Source organism: Podarcis pityusensis (assembly GCF_964106645.2).
Source record: "Podarcis pityusensis genome assembly, chromosome: 3".
Taxonomy (NCBI): Eukaryota; Metazoa; Chordata; class Lepidosauria; order Squamata; family Lacertidae; genus Podarcis; species Podarcis pityusensis.
Window position 1 is genome coordinate 83,048,843 of NC_138026.1, and position 21,060 is coordinate 83,069,902.

Here is a 21,060-nt window from a genome sequence, read left to right on the forward strand (position 1 = left end):
TCTTTCATGGCATATTTCATGGCATATGTACATCCAATCAAATGGATTTCATTACATGATTAGAGGAGTGATAAATTTACATCATGAACAGTGTATGTTGGGAAATCTGAATATTCTAAGGATTATTTCACATAAGAGTGTACTCTGCAGACATTGCACATTTTCTTGTGTTGGGAAAATCAAGCAGTTGGAATTCAGCACTGACATGGGTAACAGTGTGCCAAAATTTGTAGGGTCCAACCAAGTGCAGTATGGTAAGAGAACAGAATCTGGTTTTAAAATATTTTACCCGAAGAACTAAAACACACTATAACATATTGTAGCAACAAACTTTAGACTGCAATACAAATTCCAAACCCTATCATTAAAATATCTTCTATCTAAATATCTTAGTTTTCTGTGTCTCTGTAAATCACACAAGAAACAATGAAGGCATAAATAAGGCATGGTTATTCTTACACTTTCATTGCTCACCTTAAATCTGTCTGTGCGACCACTCATCACATTTCAAATGATTACAGCGCTCTTGCCAATCTGCCTCCTTAAATAACCACTTGCCAATAACCTCATTGTTGCAATAATCCATGGCAAATTTTCTAATATTTCTTGTACTTTAAATCTAATTATACCTTACTGAAGAAAATTATTGAATGGAGGAATTATTGAATGCCTATTTTTTTAAAGAAGAATAAAGGGTGATATAGATAAACTTGATGAGAAACAGTAAATTTTAAAAAATGAAATTAAAAGGAATAATTGCACAAATGCCTATAGGCAGGGCAGGGCTGTGAATGTACTGCTGTTCCATGGGAGCACAGAATGTGATACTGAAAGTAGACTTCTGCTTTCAGTGAATCATTACTCTCATTTTTGGAAAGAAATAAACAAGTTTCAAGTCCCTATGGTTGCTTGAAAGTATGTGGACAAGGGCTGCTGAAATCTCAAAAAACCAGAGGAATTGCCAAATTAGAATTTCAGTAGTTGGGAAGAAGTGTTTCCATGCCCCTTCCCTTTTCTATGACATTGCAGAATGAATTGTGCAAAATAGGGAAATGATAATTTACACAAACCTAATAAACAAAATGCTAGCCATGTCTTTAAAACTAACAAGTCCCAGTTGTTGTCTTGCAAACAATGATTTGATGCCATTTTCAGAATCGAGCAATTGTTAAAATAATCAGCACACATCTATATTACTGTATTTTTCTAGAAACTGTAGAGACTTTGGTTACAGCACCATGTTTACTTTACTTTACCAGAATTCTTAATTGACGTTTTTAAAGGAATATAAAGTGATTGCAGCTTTGTCTTATTAAATGGTTCCGGGGTCCTTCCTAATGATGGCAGAAGTGCATTCACCTCACCTAGCTTTTTACTCAACGTTTTGATATTAAAATTGGAATATAGTGGAATTTTTGGCACGAAAATGTTTCCTTCGTTCCTTTTCCTTTTTCTCTATTAGATAAATGATGCCCCACCTATCTTGTACAGATTTCTCTAGGCAAGCTCTTCTTTCAAAAGCAACAGGACTATAGAGTGTTAATTAGACATTTCATAAAAGACTAGCCTCCGGTTGTTGCTTAAATAGAAAAAGCAAAAGGCAGTAGAGCGTGAAGTATTTGGAACTGACACTATAGCCTCTAGCTTAGACTGTGTTCATATATCGTATGTTTGAAAAGGTGCAGTAAGGAAGCAGAAATCAGGAAAGGCTGCAATTCTGAATTATTTGGAAACAGGAAACAGAAGCTTGACATTTGTTAAGAAGTGTATTTTCTGAAGGGCTAAATATTTGGCTGTTCCTATAGAACAAGATTGCTATTAAACACTTTAATAAAATAATGAAAACTGTGCTATCTTTCCTTTTTAAGTACTATGGTCACTATTTTAAATCTTTGGCGTGTTAATGGGATTTTCAGGGATCTAATTAGCTAACAGACCCTAAGGGTTTCAGGCTCATTAGCATTATTGGTTCATGACTATGAAGTCCTCAAGAATGACTGAAGTTATCACATAGTATTCAGTGGATGGCACAGTTGCTTCTGATAGATGCTCTTTGGAGATTTTCTTTGCTTTGTGCTGCATAGCATGTGTTTTTTGTATTTTTGTAGTATTAGGAATGAATGCCTAACTTAATTTTTCTTTCGTTTGCTTTGGTAAGCATGGATTGTGATGCTTATGCCTTTTGGCACTTGAGGAACAGAGACTTACAAAGAAACCAATCTCTTTTCATTTCATACTTCATTCACTCAAAAATGGTTTTCAGATGAGGCTGGTTGTATTATTCGTAGAGCAATGTAGACGGAGATGTGCAACATTCTGTTAAACAGCATTCAGGTTTTTGAGATTTTTTTTCTGTTTAGAAGCCTCATCCAAAGCATTACCTTGTGTTGGATAGGTGACTGTTTACTATAGTTGTATGAATTCTGTAGAATCTAGTGACCTTCCAAGGTTAACCCCACCCCCAATTCTGGGAGGCCTTTTACTTCTCCACAAAAGAAGTGGTTCTGTAAATTTCATAGGTGGGTGTAAAATTCTAAACTAACTTTGCGCCCTGAATTTCCTCCCCAAAGATTTCCCTGTGCAGGCTTGACAGTACAAGCGGGAAAGACTCTGAAAGAGTGAATTAGGGCACTTGACCAGGTTCCCCATCTGCTCTTTCAAACCTCTTCCAACACATTGACAGTATACACAATTGAGGCAGAAAGAGTGCCTCTAATGTCAACCAGTTCTCCCGAAATTCTCAGAAATATCACACCTCAACGTTTGTGGGGTGCTTTTGTATTGCGTAAACCAGCCACGATTTTTCAAAATGCGGTGTGGGGATTTTTCAAAACATCCCTGTGTGATGCCTGCTGCTTTGACTGAAATTCAGGAGCAGCCATGATACTTGACCCCAGATTATTAGCGGCTCTGGATTTTATTGGGTGGGTGGGTAGTACTTAGGGTTTTTTTGCTTTTATTTATGACATTTATATCCAGCTCTTTTATACCTTTATGCAAAAAGGCTCTCAGAGCCGCTTAGAAAAATCAGTACTGTGATGGCCCCTGTTCTTGGGCTCGCAATCTAAAGATGTGACAAAACAAGGAAAAAGAAATAGGAGGGAGCAGCTATACAGTTCTGTTCATGTAGATTTTTGGCCACCTAGAAGAGCAGCAAATATTGGCAGTTCTGGGTGACCCTTGATAAATAGCAGTCCCTCCTGGCACTCATCCTGGAGCCAGAGCAGGCGACAACATCCAGGGCAGGAGGACAGAGCTGCTCTTGCCCCACATCTCTTTCCTCAGAAAGCTAACCTGATGGCTATTAGAATCCACACAGGAGGAGGCTACATTAGCCAAGGGAACCAGAACATGAGTGTAGGGTGGGGAAGTGTGTTGCATTGTTCTAGGGTGGAAGTTTTGCCTTGGAAGCTCTCCCTTGCTGAGACTGCAAACTTTTTTAAAAAAAATTCAAAGTTGCCTTCAACACCTAAATGATAAAAAGGTGGGAATTAAATCTCTATAAATAAATAGTATAGCCCATGGCACTTCATAATGTGGTATGTGGTATGTGGTACAGGGACAGGATTGAGTCAAAAAATAAAAAGATGGGGAACAATGCATTCATCGCAGGAAGAATTCACTTTACACTCTTTACGTCAAACTTGACATTACAGTGAATGTATACGGCTGCCACTGGAAATGGTACCCCATAGTCCCAACTTGCCTCATGCTGTGAAGTCATTTTTTTTTCTTTTTTCATTTATATAACATCCACAGCCAGTTATTACAGTTACATGTAGTGGGAGCAAGGAAGTTCAGAACGTCCTGTACTGGGGCAGAAAAAGATTTCTGATGTGGGTTTGGGCAGCATCTGCTTATTTCACATTATCATCTAGTTTATAATTTATGAGTTGGTTGTGAGTCATGAGTGGAATAGTGAATAGAAGAAAGGAAAACAGGTTTCAACACCCAGTGTAGCTGCTAGAAGGTGTGAGAATTATTTTTTTGACTTAACTTCCCATCAATTCTGTCTCTTGTATTTTTTTTATTTTTTTTTTAGTATAATAGGTGATACTGCGTGATAGTCATTGTTTGCCTTATTTTCCATTTTGGTTCCATATGTTCTGTTCATCCTGTTCTTTGAGGATATACATTTCAGTGGTATAAAAGGGTTTTTTATTGTCATCTGTAGCCAATTAAGCTATGTTAAATGGTTTGGAAAAAGAATTTAGAGCTGCTCAATATTATCTATTTCATGGTCCATTAGGCTTGGTTATTCTTAGTTTGGAGTCTCCTGGAATGTTCAGGAGAGCAAAAGAATAGTTATGTTTAGAGATGTCTTCTTCTGATGTATTGTTGAAAGCACTGTTCCTGTTCTTACTGATATCTTTAATATACTTTTGTCAAAACTGGTATAAATATCCAAGATTAAATGTAGTGTACTGTCAATCCCACAGTGAACGAGGAAATAACTGTGTATGAACTATTTTTATTATATCAGGTAATGTGTAGCTTCGGCCCAACTTCTTTATTATCTTCAGCAGTTCCTGAATGTAAGTGTGCTGGCAAGCTTTGTAAGATACTAAAGGTCTTTAAAAATATATATATTTCTATAGTGAAATAAAAATACTATGTACACTGATGCCTCATGATGGGAGTTAAATTGAAGTTTTTAAAAACCTTAAATTGCCATGGTACTGTGCTATGAAGGACAAAAAAGGAGCCATTTGCATGAACTGCTATATCTACCATCTAGATACTTTTTTTTCCAGCACACAGGCTGTTCAGATTTTATTTTGTATTGGTTAAGGCTGTGTTCCAACCTCTTCCTCCATCCCTCCAGCTAGACTTTAGAGAGAATAAAATTCCATGATATTAATGAATGTGCTGTTTTTGAATGAATGCTGTGTTTCGTGTGGGCTTGGATTCTGTGTAGCAGTGCTATAACAACTGAGTTGTGGAACTCCCTTCCTACAGAGGTGCACCTTGCAATTCCATTATACAGCTTTCAGCAGTTGTTGAAGATGGCACCTGATCACCCTGGCTTTTGACACTTGAGATGTGTATTTTTAGGACCCACCTCATTTTTGTAATTTTATGTTGTTTTAAACTGTTTTCAATACAGTGGTACCTCGGGTTACAGACGTTTCAGGTTACAGACTCTTTAGGTTACAGACTCCGCTAACCCAGAAATAGTACCTCAGGTTAAGAACTTTGCTTCAGGATGAGAACAGAAATCGTGCTCCGGTGGCAGCGGGAGGCCCCATTAGCTAAAGTGGTACCTCAGGTTAAGAACAGTTTCAGGTTAAGAACGGCTCTCCGGAACGAATTAAGTTCTTAACCCAAGGTACCACTGTATTGTGTTTTAATTGTTGTAACCTGCCCTGGGACCTTAGGGCAGCTAATAAATAACAATAGTAGTATTCACAGGCACTGATTTTATGCTTTGCATATTCAAGCGTATGGATATAGCTGAGATGTGTTTGTGTGAAATAAGCAGTGCAGCATTCTACTAAAGCTGACACAGGTCAGAAAAGAAGGCACATTCTTATGGCTGACATCCTTTCACATTAACCAGCTCACTGCCACCAGGGTCTCTCCTTATGGAAAGACACATACAGAGAAGCCCACTGATTGAGATTTTTGGTAGTTCCAAGCAAAGTTTGGCTGGCTTCATTCAAGGTATATCACTGCATAGAATATGAATGATTTCCCATGTTTCTGGCAGCAGCTTACTTCCTGGTTTTTGGAATACTTTACATATGAACTTTTAGGAAACGATCAGCTTGTATCCAGGAAAGTCCTTATGCTTGTGGAAGAACTTCTGCTTGAACAATGGGACTCATCCCTCTGCACAGACATACCCCCCCCCCAAAAAAAAAATAGGTTCTGGAGGCTTCTGGGGAAATCCAGGACAGATTTGCAAGGACACATAGAGCAAGGAAAGGGACAGAATGTTCCTTGCGTAAACAGAAGCTATTTCATGAATGTGATCACTTTAAGAATCTAGGAATGTCATTTGAGTCATTCCTAAATCTAACTGGAAAAGTCTGAAGCCATTGAGGGCTTTATATACCAACAATAGCAAATTTGCAACCGGTGCAGATCTCTGAGCAGAGGTGTTACATGCTGACGGGGTGTCTCATGTCATCAACCGTGCTGCAGCATTATGTACTACAAATTGTGCAAACCAGCCCCATGTGACAAAAAGCCCCCTTATTGGACAAAAAGACCAATGTGAAACACCAGGTTTGTACTAGTTCTTGCCATTTATTTAGTGCCCACTATGTGCTGAGCCACAATCACTGCTTCCCCTGTGTAAGCAGGTAAAAGTTAATAAAATAAGCACCACTTAGTGTTAGGGCTTGAGTGATGTGGTGTTTTTAAAATTATGTATGTTTTATGTGCCTTAAAGTTTTTATATATATATATTTAGTTTGTGTCTCCTGAATCTTGTAACTGGATTTAATAAAGAGCATTCTAAATTATGCACCTCAAATGAATGTGTATCTAAAGGCCAGATTTTGTGCCATAAATCAGCATTAATTAAATAGTCTAAAAGCAGGAAGCAAGAAAGGTGACTGTGAAATCTGGATCACGGTGAAATTGACATTGAGAACCCTGAGTTCTTGAGAGCTGTCTTGCTTCTGAAGCCTGAGTATCAATCCAGCACGGTTATCATTATGACATTTGCTGGTGTAGCAAGGCTGAACCGTGAAGAAGGAGACAGATTAGCAAGCAACAGATGTGGACAGGGATGCTATGTTTATCTTAGGGAGCTGTCAGTTAGCAATAATGATTCAAACAGAAACAGTATCTTGGAAATGAACAGCCTCATGTAATTTAAAATGTATAATAAATCACATGTAAATAGAATGAAAAAAAGTTTAGAAAGTCTTACCGGTTTCCAAAGGGCATGAAGCAGCACACAGCAGGCTATCAACTGTAGTCACAGTGTGTTTTCTTCTTTCAAGGGCAAGTATAAAGAAAATAAAGACAGATCTCATAATGCCAAATAAAGGTGTCCTAGGGACGTGAGTGGCACTAAACCACTGAGTCTCTTGGGTTTGCCGATCAGAAGGTCGGCGGTTCGAATCCCTGCGATGGGGTGAGCTCCCATTGCTCGGTCCCAGCTCCTGCCAACCTAGCAGTTCAAAAGCACATCAAGTGCAAGTAGATAAATAGGTACCACTCTGGCGGGAAGGTAAACAGCGTTTCCGTGTGCTGCTCTGGTTGCGTCAGAAGCGGCTTAGTCATCCTGGCTACATGACCCGGAAAAACTGTATGCGGAGAAACGTTGGCTCCCTCGGCCAGTAAAGTGAGATGAGCGCTGCAACCCCAGAGTCATCTGTGACTGGACTTGTCAGGGGCCCTTTACCTTTACCTTTTTAGTGACAGGAAGAACTATCAACAATGAGTAAGATTTGCCTAGTTTTAGTGCTTTCTAGAACTTTATTTCTAGAAAATTGCACGTTTACGGGCAGCTTTCCTGTGCATGTGCTTCAACCATTTCACTCAACAAGGCAATGTGGTGCAGTGACTGGAGTGCTCAACAAGGCCTGGGAGGCTTAGGTTCAAATCCCCACTCAGAGATGAAGGTTCATGGGTGACCTTTGGCCACTCATTCTTTTTCAGTCTAAGGACTGCTGCTCTTGCTGCTGCTGCCCAGGTGGACTGCCTGCTGAGGGCATGAAGGGCCCCACCTGGCTTGGGGCAGGGCTGACAGGCTTCACAAGGACTGCGGCGGCTGCTCAGCAGAGAGGGCTCCTCTTTTAAATTGTTTTTAATTTTTATCTGTGTTGTTTTAAATGAGACCATCTTGGCTGTGAGCCCTGGAAGACCTGCACCCTGCCTTGCTGGCCTTTTCCTATCTGGCTTGGGAAAGTGGAGTGCTGACTGACTCCAGCTACAAAAGCTGAGGCTGTTGAACAGATTCTTGGGCTGGAGTATTGTTTATGGGAGGTTGAGAGAGCTTGTGGGTGTTACTGATATTGTTGTTGTATCTTTAGTTTTAGATCTTATGATTTATGTGGAAATTGTTTCCATTTGGTTGTGCACTTTTTGATGTGTTTTATTTATTGTTTATGACTTCTGTTATGTTTGTAATTATGTAAATCTTGTCATGTTGTAAGCCGCCTTGAGCATAGTTTCAACTATGGAAAGGTGGCATACAAATAAAATAATGATGATGATGATGGTTTTTTCCCCCAAAGTAACACAAAATAGAAAAATCAATTCTAGTGAGCAACTCTGCTTTCTCCTCGTTCTTAGGAGACTTTGTTCATCAGAGACCATCTACCTTAGACTGCACGTAAAGAGAATTTAGTATTAGGTCGAGATCCATTGCTTTTAAAAATTACCAGCGTTTGAATTGCCAGTTCAAGTGCTTTCTCTGCTAAATTTCATTTGTTTATGTGTTTTTATAAACGAAGAAGAAGAAAAAACACCTTGACTTGTAGTCTCTTCAGCAGAGGGTACTGCACAGGTCATGACACCAGACAAGCTATATCCATGTACCAATTCCTGTTGGGTGTCTAAGTGAAATGTTGTGTTATGTCCCCATGGCAACTATTGGTGCTGTCTTGAAGTTTGAAATGTGCACACTGCTCCAAAAAGATTGCCAACCCCTGTTTCATAGTGAAACAGAAGGTGACTTCAAGATCAAATGTACTAATAAAATAGGAAGTGCTACTGACGGATTCAGCCCTTCTTGAAAATGGAGGTGGTTAGGCTTTTCTGTCCAACTAAAAAATGGTGTTAGGAACTAATTTACCTTTCCATATTTTGAATTTGATCATTTCCTTTCTCTAGGGATATAGAAGACTTTCTAATTTCTGAATACAGTATACAGTGGTGCCTCGCAAGACGAAATTAATCCGTTCTGTGAGTCTCTTCGTCTTGTGGTTTTTTCGACTTGCGAAGCACGGCTGTTAGCGGCTTTAAGAAAAAGGAAACAAACTCGCAAGACATTTCGTCTTGTGAAGCAAGCCCATAGGGAAATTCGTCTTGCGGAACGACTCAAAAAACGGAAAACTCTTTCGTCTAGCGAGTTTTTCGTCTTGCGAGGCATTCGTCTTGCGGGGCACCACTGTATTAACTACAGTTTTTGTCAACCCCTTCGAATTACTGGCGATTCTTTGTTCACATAAAGTTTAATCTGCTTTTTAAAATTTTGTATGTTGCAGTGCCTTGTACTTTATTTCAGATTTAATACTGCTAACCTTAATTTTAATTGGTATTAACGTAAGTAATGTGGCTGTAGATCTAGCAAAACTAGGTTTCATGTAACAGTGTGTTTGCTTCTAAGATGTTTTCACAAAGCTTATTTGTGTGAAGGTGTGGGTTATTTATGTGAAGTAACAGTCCTGTTGTAACTATTCATACTTTCTGTAGATACAGGGTCATTGCTTCTACTGGCATGTAAAGGTTTAGGAAATTGTACATGCACATGGATAGATTGGGATTCATAGTCATTTTAAATTATTTTATTGTCTTCTAATGAGCACCGTTTGCCTTTACGGTATGAGTAGCTAAGAAGCTGCTCTCCAGATATTGTATGACTCCAACTTCTCTCAGTCTCAGACAGTATGGCCAATAGTTAGGGATAATGCACCATCCCTGCTGCGTGATGTGATATGATATTGGCAATATATTGTTTTAAATAGTAAAACACAAAATAATACTTCTGTAGTATTCTGTTTTTAAAAAACGTAACCAAAACATGAATACATATTATGTTTCCACATAACACTAAGCCATGGGTTGTTTTAACTGTAGTTTGCTTAATAAACCACAAACATACAGATCAGCAAGCAAGCCATGAATTCTTTCTCCATAGTTTTGTTTTCAGATGTTCTTCCCATGGTAAGGGTAGGGTGGGGTGGCCAAACAAGCCATGGTTAAACAAGGCTGTTGAGTTCAGACAAAATTCCAAGCCATAATTAAAAGAAACTATGGGTCAGAAGTCAACAACAAACCATGACTTGTTGCCATAAAATGTGTTTTCTGGCAGCAGAGCACAGTGTAAAAGCCATGATTTGTTATTGACCATAGTTAACCCAACTGAAAAATCCTTTCAAATATTTTAACCAAAAATAACAACAGAATAAGAAAACCAGGCCTGTTCTCCTTGTGCAGAAGCAAAGTGTTGGATCACTTCATGGTGTTTGAGGGCCAGAAAGCCCATGCGTAACTTGGCTGCTCCATTCTACCAAATAGTTTCATGCTCAGGCTTGACTGGAAGATAGCTGGATAGGAGAAACAAGCCCCTCTCTGGTCATTCTTTAGTTTGTCATGCTTGCCTTTTCTGGGAACATATGATTCTACCATCTTATTTGGGCTTTCACCCCTTTGAACTGTTTGTTTCTAGGCCAAGACCACTGTTTTTGTTTTGTCTTACCTTGTCTTGATTATACTCTGTCATCTGCAGAGGAAAATATTGCCACTCACTGTGATAATTTTTTGGGGTGTGTGTTCCTGAACTGAATTTCATTTACAAGCAAAGATTTTGTTAGGAACTCCCAAAATTGTTGCTTGTTAACTTCATCCTATGTTCTCAAATGCATAGTACATGTGTGGCCAACCTGATCTTGGGAATTTCCAAGGAAGAAAAATCTGTAATGTCCCTAAGCAGCATGTTCTAACAGAAGACAGTTTCATAAGAATTGCTTCCTGATGTTTATCCTAAATCTGCATGGCCACTTCTGTTCTTTAAATGGAAATGGTTCAGTATTGTCCAGCGTTGCATTTCTTAATCATCACTTCTCTCTACTTGAGAACATCCAGTTCTTCAAGGTGGTCCTTTTGTTTTCCCTGGACTGCAGTCCAGGGTGGTGCCCTCTGGATATGTGTACTCCCAACTCCTATCAGCATGGCCAATAGTCAGGGAGGATTGGAGTTGTAGTCATCTGGAGGGCACTCTGGTGGCTACCTGTGATCTAGGTCACTATACCTATTGCCTATTCAACTTGCAAGCACCCTTGAACTAAGGTTCTCAAAATGTTTGGATGCTCTCAATGGTTTTCAAATTTTCCTGATACTTCTAGATATGATTCTATTTTTAAATATATTGTTTTGTTATTTTGTTACTTGCTGCCCCAGGTTCCTTTGGGGAAAAAGGCTGGAAATAAATTTAGATAATGATAGGTAACTATTTCTGCTGCGTAGGATTTATTTAGTTGGTTGGAATTTTAACCATGTTGTTTTTCCTCTTTCCTAGTTTTGGATATGGCCAGGCATGTTCCCCTGTACAGAGCTCTGTTAGAGCTTCTCCGAGCTATTGCTTCATGCACATCTATGGTGCCATTGTTGCTGCCTCTGTCTGGGGAAAATGGAGAAGAGGAAGAAGAGCAACTGGAGTCCCAGACTTCAGTTGGAACTCTGTTGGCTAAAATGAAGACGTGTGTTGATACTTATACTAACCGACTGAGGTATTTTCTTAACCTCGTAGCATTTTAAGAATACCATGTGTTACCATTTTCACTCAGAACTGTTCTCATTAAGGTTAGAAACTTGTATCTGTGCTGTACCAATTCTGACTGCAAGTTGGGATTCTCAAAATTAAATGCTTGTTTTTGGAAAATAATTCCCTGTACATAGATAAGACACAGGTTTACCACATCATTGTCAACTAAACTATATATCGTTTATTTCCTATCTTAAACACAGGTTGCAATATGTATTTACTGGGGTGTATTGTAAATCAAATGCAAAGAAAGGCATATCTTTAATGAAAATTCTCTCACAGCTGTCCACATCTGACAGTCTTTTAACCAGTCTTCCTCATCCTGGCACTCTCCAGGTATTATTGGACTCCCAACTCCCATCGTCTCAGTTTATTATTCATGCTGACTGGGCAGATGGGAACTGGAGTCCAACAACATCTACAGGGTACCAGGTTTGAGAAGACAGCATTTAGCCAAGGATACAGCACCTCTTGTTTAGAAGACTGGAGTTTTTAGACCAGAGGAGTTCCTTGCCCTCTCAGAATCTGCCAGTCTCGTGGACAGGAAGTTGTGTTTATTGTCAACTATTAACTAGAAGGTAATCCCAGAGGCCCCTTCTGCCTGATACCTTGGTTTCCAGAGTTGGCAGTCACCAAGTTTGCTTGCAGACCAGCCAAGTACAGTAAATCTCTCGTGTAAATCTCTGCAGCCAGATCTTCTATGACTATGAGCCTCGAAGCTGAGCAGCAAGTGCATAGCTTTTTACTAGTTCATATATAAAATGGTAAAATGAGAAACACCTAAGGTCTGCCAGGCTTTTGAAATAACACATGCACAATTTAGCTGTTAGGTCTGTTGACAAAGGTTGACACTGTTGATCTGAGACCATTTCTTGATGGAAGACGTGCCTGGCAACAGCAGAATTATAGTTGCACTCCATTTTCCAGACACGTCTTCCACTGAGAAATTGGAGATTTCTCCAGAGGTCCCAGCAACATTTTTTTTTACAGTAAAAAAATTCATGTATTGTAATGTCATTGTGATGTCAGATGATTGACAGGTGGGTGGCCTCACCCATCAAATTTGATCTGCAAGGCTACATGTGATAAAGATCAGGCTCACATAGCCAAAAAGGTTTCCCATTCCACCTTTAAAAGCGGAAATTTGAATAGGGTATCCTAAAGTTCAACTTGGTTAGGAACTGCTTGGTTAGAGTAGAATCTGTTGGGCTTGTTCTGTTTTAGTCTGCTTAGGTAAACTGAAAAAGAAGCTGTCCATTTGAAATCAAAAGTAGCATGCTTTGAGCTGAATGTAAAAAAGGAGGTTCTAAGCATTTTACAATTATAATTCCAATATGTTCTATATCACCCGTCAGCCAAGGATCACAGGGCTGTTTAGAATATAAAGACACAAAAATGAATAACATAATAACAAACAAGACAATAATATTGTTTCATTGAGCTCATAATAGAATTTAATGGATTATAAGTTTGTATGTAATGGATGTTGTTAGGTGGCTATAGAATGTTTTCATTTTATAAATTCTGGTTGACGTTTCTAGAATTTGTGAGACATAATTTTGTTTTAGTTTTTATTTCCTTTTTAAAACACATACCAGGTTCTTTTTTTAGTTTCCCTTGATATACCAGAAGATTAGTCACTTGTGCATATGCACCTTGCTACATTGTAAATGAGGCTTCTGAGTTGTCCAGGATGATTAAGTAGGAACCTTGAACCAAATTCTCCAAGTTCAAAATCTTCTGTATGGTTTTCATATTTTGGCAGGATTTCTTCTATTGGCATTATACTTTCCACCATTCCCTTAACATTAAACACACTTTTGCTGACCTGGGAAGTCATTGTATTTAATGAACAAACTTAGTTGGTCTCTAAGGTACTACTGGACAATTTTATATATATATAATGGCAAATACACAGCAATTGGTAGTAGAGGAAATCTGCATTTCTGATGTTTCCATTGACAGTTTCCCCTAAAACCCTAGTCATTTCTTATTTTGTAGGTCTAAAAAGGACAAGACTAAAACTGGAGTGAAGTCAGATACTTCAGATCAAGAGCCAGAGGGACTGACACTTTTGGTACCAGATATCCAAAGGACTGCTGAGATAGTTTATGCTGCTACAACAAGTTTGCGCCAGGCAAACCAAGGTAAATAATGTCAGCAGCACATCTTTGCTGCAGACCTACCTGGAGTATTTATTTATTTATTTACTTGCCCAGTTTATATACACCACTTAATTACAATAATCTCTAAATGTACATATACATAAACTGTAAAAGCAACCTGACTTTCAACAAAAGGATATAAGAATGGTTAATCAGGGACATTAATAATAACAACAACAACAACAACAACAACTCCTCTATACTGACCTTCATCCAACGATCACATAGCTGTTTACAATATGAAACCACAAAAATAGTAACAAACAAAAGCAATAACCCTACCATACACAGTTTAAAAGGCCGTAGATTGTTTAATTAGCCAAAGGCCTAGGAAAAGTGGAATGTTTTTGCCTGGCACTAAAAGATACTTAACGAAGGCACCAGACAAACCTCCCTGGGAAGAGCATTCAACAAACAGGGAGGCACCACAAAAAAGGCTTGTTCTCATGCTGCTGCTCTCTAGACCTCTTGCGGAAGAGGCACATCAAGAATAAACATGTAAGCAAATGGATAAAACTACTGGTTTCTTAATATTTATACTACTCTAAAAATATCAGTATTATTATAATTCCCACCATCGAGCAGGGCTACCTTGGTAGGAAGGTGAATAACGCAATTGAGGCAAAACTTGTAAACGCTTTTGTCAATGACACATACAACCTTTCCTTATAAAACATCCTCATCGATACTTTGATGGTAGGACTGGAACTAAACCAAAAATAGGTTGGATCCAAATTAAGCATGGTATAAGGTTAAGTTGTCAGATCTTGATTTTGCTCCACAGGTGTGGTTACACATTTACAAGATTGGCATTGTGAGCCAACTATGACAGGTGGGAGGGACCTTGGGAACCCACAGTGGCTTCAAAGCCCTCTTGCTGTTTGTGAAGAGCTTTAAAACAGCTCCCACTTGAGCCTCTATAGGCTGAAAGAGGAATAATAATAATAATAATAATAATAATAATAATAATAATAATAATTTATTGTTTATACCCCGCCCATCTGGGCAGCTTCCAACAGAACACTAAAATACAATAACCTATTAAACATTAAAAGCTTCCCTAAACAGGGCTGCCTTCAGATGTCTTCTATAAGTTTGGTAGTTATTTTTCTCTTTGACATCTGGTGGGAGGGAATTCCACAGGGCGGGTGCCACTACCGAAAAGGCTCTCTGCCTGCTCCCTGTAACCTGGCTTCTCATAGCGAGGGAACCGCCAGAAGGCCCTCGGAGCTGGACTTCAGTGTACAGGCAGAACGATGGAGGTGGACCAAGGCCATTTAGGGCTTTAAAGGTCAGCATCAACACTTTGAATTGTGCTCAGAAAGGAACAGAAATTCCTTTGCAAAAAGCGTGGGGGGGGGCTGTTTTAAAGCCCTTAGCCAAAGTACTCTCTGAAGCAGCCCTGCACTTCTCCTTTAAGTGGGTGTCAGGAAGTTGGGGGGAGGGGGAAAATGCCTACATTGCACAGGCTGTTTTCTCCTCTCCCCTACCACCCGCTTCCTTAAAAGAGAAGCACAGAGCTATTTCAGAGAGCACTTTTGCAAAGGGCTTTAACACCTGTTCATTAGCTGATGAGTGGGGACAGAAAAGATTGCTTCCTTGGCTGCACATCCATGTTCCCTGCTGGGAGCAGGAACACATTCAGTGCAGGATTAAACCCTGCCCTCCATGCTCCCAATCAGCTGACATCATCAGTAACATCAGCCGGTGGGCAGATAGAGATAGTTTGGCAAAAACAGCCTCATGTGCCAAATAGAACCCTTGGCAAGCCAGTATTCGCTCATAGGCCAAGAGGTTCCCCACCCCTGACCAAAGGGAAACATGTGAGATAAATTTCATATAAATCAGTTTTGGCTTATGCAGTTTTTTAAATATGATTTTTTTCTTACACAGAGAAAAAATTGGCTGAGTACTCTAAAAAAGCTGCCGTGAAGCCCAAGCCCTTGTCGGTTTTAAGATCCCTTGAAGAAAAATATGTGGTTGTAATGAAAAAGCTCCAGTTTGGTAAGTTGAAAATCAGTCTGAACCTTCTGTATTGAAACACAAAATGCATATCTGAGGTCACAGTCACAATGGAAAACCTGCATATCTATGTGTATGAACATGAGTAAGAGATTGAAGGTATTATATGCCTTCAGTGTGCATATGAGCACACGAAGATGGATTCCCTTCCTAGGAAGCTTACAATCTAGAATTTTACACAGGGTGAATTACAGATGAATGAAAAATGAGAACAAGTGGAGGCAGAGCAAATAGAGAGAAATGTGTTGGTTACATTTGCTTAGGCTCAGTTAGAGGCCCAATTAGACGGGGATTAGCCAACCTAGTGCCCCCATATGTTTTTGAATGATAACTCCCCTCATTCCTGGCCATTGGTCATGCTTGCTAGGACTGGTGGGAGTTGGAGTTCTACAACATCTTCTGAGTGAAGAGGAGGCCCCAGGTTTGTGGAGCTAGAGGAACGTAAATGTATCTAAACATAAAAGTGTTAGTAACTCCACTGTACAAAATCTCTGGAAAGTTAGTGGATCATTTATTTATATATTTATTATATAATCTTTAAAAATCAAAGCTGTTTACAACAAGAATACCTATATATCTTGAAACCATGTAAAGTTATAAAATATAACATCAGAAAACATCAACCACCATAAACTACAGAAAGATGCATAAGCTTGGTGGCATAGAAAAGTTCTCAGCAGGCATTTAAGGTTAAAACGGAGGCACCTGCTGAATCTCTATTGGCAGAGCATTTCACAGGAATTGGCTGAAGGAACTAAAGGCTCAATTTCTTGTTGCTGTCAGATATGCCTTGCCAACTTTAAGCAATAACCAGCAAAGCTCTGCAGGTGGTCTCTGTGATCAAGCCGGGGATAAAAGTTTAGGCAGTCCCTAAGGTATGCTGGTGGCGCTGTGGTCTAAACCACAGAGCCTAGGGCTTGTTGATCGGAAGGTCGGTGGTTCAAATCCCCGCTACAGGGTGAGCTCCCATTGCTCGGTCAACCTAGCAGTTTGAAAGCATGTCAAAGTGCAAGTAGATAAATAGGTATCGCTCCGGCAGGAAGGTAAACGGCATTTCCATGCACTGCTCTGGTTTTGCCAGAAGCGGCTTAGTCATGCTGGCCACATGACCCGGAATCTATCTGCGGACAAACACCCTCGGCCTATAGAGCAAGATGAGCACCGCAACCCCAGATTTGTCTGCGACTGGACCTAACAGTCAAGGGTACCTTTACCTTTTAAGGTACACTGGACCTAAGTAATTCAGGACTTGCATAGTAGGGTTGCCATACATCTGGGACATATCCACTTGGGGGGGGGGTCTACATGCCCACCTGGGGGAATCTTTACCATTTCAAGCAAATGTCTGGGTTTCTGGGGTTAAAAAAAAGGTGTGTGTGTGTGGCAGCTCAGGTAACCCAGGTCCAGCCTCTATTTCAGCCTCTGGCAACCCTATAAGAACCTTAAACCTGGCTCAGTAATAGATGGGAAGCCAGTGCAAATGTTTTAACAATGGTGTCATATGTTGTCAGCCATGTGCCCCGTCCCCCCAAATCAGAAGTCTGGGCACTGCATTTTGCCCCAGTTGGAGCTTCTGAACCAACCCCACATAGAGGACATTGCACTAATCCAGTCTTGAGATTACCCGTACATGGACTACAAGTCAGGCTATCTCTGTCCAGGAATAGCTGTAGCTGGCAAACCAGACAGAACCAGTACTTACTATTTGAAGGTTAAGTAGTATGCAGTCTTGATTCTTGCTTAGAAAACGGAACAAAGACACTTAACATCTCTAGGAAATTATCAGCAATTTTTCTACGTAGCCTGAAGCTGAAAGAGAATGCACAAGTAGTTTATGATCCTAGAAGAACATGTTAATAAGTCGGTATGTGTAAACTTTTCCTGGCTTCTGCAGTAAGACTGCTCTCTGTCATTTATGAGGAAACGTAGCAGCCAATCCATAGATGCTGGCGATAATCTTCAAATAATCCATCAGATTTGTCATGCTGTGGTTGTCTTTCTCAAGGAGAGAATATTTAAAAATCAGCATTTATCAGTAGCTTTGGGAGGTCCTAGATGTATCAGCCAGCGACAGTATTTTAAAGTTTATCCAAGATAATCTCTAAGAAGGATCATGATATTAGCTTGTTTTAGACTTCAAGTGCTTCAGCTAGTGAAAACTTGATTTTTAAGTTTTCTTCAGTTCTTCTTTTTTCACATTAACTAAGGACAATAACAAAAGTAAACTATTGTTTGTGTGGCGATTAAACCAGCCTTGTTTTGTAGCCCTATTTCTGAAAGTCCTCTGCTTGGTTATATTTCCTGTCTTGTACAAGCTCCATATGGCTAATGAAAGTACTGATGCTTAGAACTGATACATTCCCCCCCCCCCCCCGCCCTTTAGAGTATTCAGATGTTCCACATATATCAGCTTGGTCTCTGTTAGATGCTGCTTGGTTTGTGTAGTGTAAAAAGTCTTGCTTGTATATTTGGGGTAAGGAAGAGTAGTGATGTTTGCAGTTAAACTGCATAAATACCTGCCAAGCAGGTAAGCTGAATTCTGCTAATGGGACAGAAAAAAGTTCAGGGGACCTAGAGATGTACTTTTGGTCCATAAAGTATAATGTGCTAATTTTGTTTTCTCCTATGATCATTTATCAATAATGCAGTTTCACGCTATTGTCAATTGACTCTTTAATGATGTCCAATTAGAATAATTTTAGTATAATAGTGTGTGTTAGCAAGACTAGCAAGGTATCTTACATATCTTTTAACAATGGGAAGGTATTTGGGTCTGCCTATTTATCTTACTGTGTTGAATTGCTTGTTGCTATGGGGAGGGGGGAAATGAAATATTTATATACAGACTGATTTTTCCATTAATTTTGATACCTCATACAATTTAATTATATTCTAATAAATTAAAATGTTACTTTTCACTCCTTTAGATACCTTTGAGATGGTTTCAGAAGATGACGATGGAAAAATGGTGTTTAAAGTAAATTACCACTACATGTCACAGGTGAAAAATGCTAGTGATGCAAACAGTGCTGCCAGAGCCAGACGTCTTGCTCAAGAAGCTGTGACACTTTCTACATCGCTGCCTCTTTCCTCTTCATCCAGTGTCTTTGTCCGCTGTGATGAGGAGAGACTAGACATCATGAAGGTAAAAAAATCAGACTTGTGTTCCAAAAACAGCAGAGGTCTCTGATGTGTCTAAATCACGTTAATGCTTATTTTGCATGATTTATTCTGCTTCTATGGGACTTGGAAAAGGAGAGGGAACTTTTTAATGTACTGCTCCTGCTCGCCTCCACTTCAGAAACTTCCAGGGCATTGATGATAAATTTGAAAAAGTGCATCTTCATAAAAGCCTGTTCAGCACCTATTTTTTGCCAGAAGTTCTCTTTAGCTGGGGTGGGGATGGAGGGACATAAACTTTCCTACCAAATTAGCCTATTGGTAAGTCTTCTTGCAACGGTTGCTGTTTCTGTTGTGCCTTTTATTTTATTTTTACTTCTTGATTGACAGTTATGCAGGTGAGATTTGGCCCACAGGCTGCCTGATACTTACCCCCCCCCCCCCTTTGCTAGATATTTACTACTCTTTGATTCAAGGAAACGAAGTTGGAGGAGAGAGGGAAAAATGTGGAGGTGTGACACTAGAATCATATAAGAAGTGGAGGTCCTGGAGGAGATCATGTGTCTTATGGGCAGAGGGGCTATGTCTTTGTTGAGGGAGTAAACATGCAAGATAGCATTGGACTTGTCAATGATATTTCTCTAGAATAAGACCTGGTCCAGTGAGCACTTGCAGTTCTAATTAGAGACAGAGGGGAAATGTGTTTGGTTCATATTAAAAATGCAGAACCACTTAATTTGCACTTCCCAAAACCAATCTGCAAACCAAATACAGCTATCCTTCAAAATCCACAAGCAAAAGAGAGCACAAAAAATGCTTATAATACCCAATTCCTTGCAAAAACACACATAGATTTTTGTGCAGACTTTTCTTTTTTTAAAATCACAAAGTAATTCAGAAATGGGGCAAAGTGGATGCAAGAATGGAAAAATGAGAAGCTGAGAGAAACAAACTGACAGGATTTGTCCAACCCTAGTTCTAAAGTGTTGTATATGATATACTAGTTTCCCAAGCTGGTTGCTATAACATTATTTGTCTTTTTCAAAAGGTTTTGATAACTGGCCCAGCAGACACACCTTATGCAAATGGCTGTTTTGAATTTGATGTGTATTTTCCGCAAGACTATCCTAATTCACCTCCACTTGTAAATCTGGAAACAACTGGAGGACACAGTGTGAGATTCAATCCAAATCTTTACAATGATGGCAAGGTAAATAGTTTTGCTATTTTATTGCAGACTAATGTGGTTGGAACAATTTCTAGTCATTCTGAATAAATAGGTACCTATGGATAGCTTAACTTACATGGGTAACCATATACCATATTTACTTGAATCTTATGCTCACCTTTTTTGGCCAAATTATGTTGTGAAAATTAAGGTGCACATTAGATTTGATGGCACATTATGCTTGAGTACATACGGTAACACGATGCTTTATTTTTTCAAGAACCCTGTCTGCTTTACTCTAGGATATATCCAGTTGCCTGGCAGTGTCTCACAAAAGCCTGTCAGTGAATGCAAGCAGGCATCCATGTATGGATTGCCTTTCTGGAAGCAAACTGTACTGTAGTAATGAAAGAGGGATCCTGCTCTACTGAGGAGAGAATAGGGATGACGATGTTGGATTAGACAGCACCAGTCAACTCATATATGAAAATCATTAAACTGTGGATTAGAACAATGTATAAAGTGCAACCATGATATTTATATATATAACTGTTCAAAACCTTTATCTTCAGGTTTGCTTAAGTATTCTTAACACCTGGCATGGAAGACCAGAAGAGAAGTGGAATCCCCAGACATCAAGCTTTTTACAAGTATGTGGCTTTCTTCAGTGTGGAAGCTGGAGGGTGGGTGTGTAAATAATTCAGAAAACAAAGTTTTTTCTGCAAGACGAAAGCCTCAAAAGCCAATATATTTCCAGCACTGCACCTTGTTCTCTGATATCATTTCAAATAAATACTTGTGGGACAATCTAAATTATCATTTGATGATCTTGTATTCAGTGCAGTCATTTTTTATGCAGCAGTAAAAAAAATATATATCCTGAAAATTGGGGAGTCTTGGTGCAGCTCAAGGTGCACTTTGGAAAGTATGTTTCAGAATTATGAGATCCCAGTCTATATATTTCTATTGATTTTTTTTTGAGCTATTTCAATATACTTTCCAACAAGAGGAATTAGTATGTGTGTTCAAGTTAAAATGAAATGTTTTTGTAATGTTGTCATGTCTAGGATATGCCTTAAATATATTCAGCTTACTGCTTTAAAATTGCGATCTGATGACCTAATTTTCTTTTTATATTG

General features: G+C 39.3%; 1 protein-coding gene across 9 annotated transcripts in view; it reads left to right on the top strand.

Moving 5' to 3' along the window:
- BIRC6 (baculoviral IAP repeat containing 6) overlaps positions 1-21,060 on the top strand; it is a 138,862-nt gene that overhangs the window by 110,221 nt on the left and 7,581 nt on the right. For all 9 annotated transcript variants that reach the window (XM_080997574.1, XM_080997575.1, XM_080997577.1 and 6 more), the window contains 6 exons: positions 11,201-11,411; positions 13,448-13,593; positions 15,505-15,615; positions 18,561-18,778; positions 19,802-19,963; positions 20,494-20,571. In XM_080997574.1, the coding sequence (XP_080853700.1) occupies positions 11,201-11,411; positions 13,448-13,593; positions 15,505-15,615; positions 18,561-18,778; positions 19,802-19,963; positions 20,494-20,571 (926 nt within the window). The remainder of the gene's footprint in view (positions 1-11,200; positions 11,412-13,447; positions 13,594-15,504; positions 15,616-18,560; positions 18,779-19,801; positions 19,964-20,493; positions 20,572-21,060) is intronic.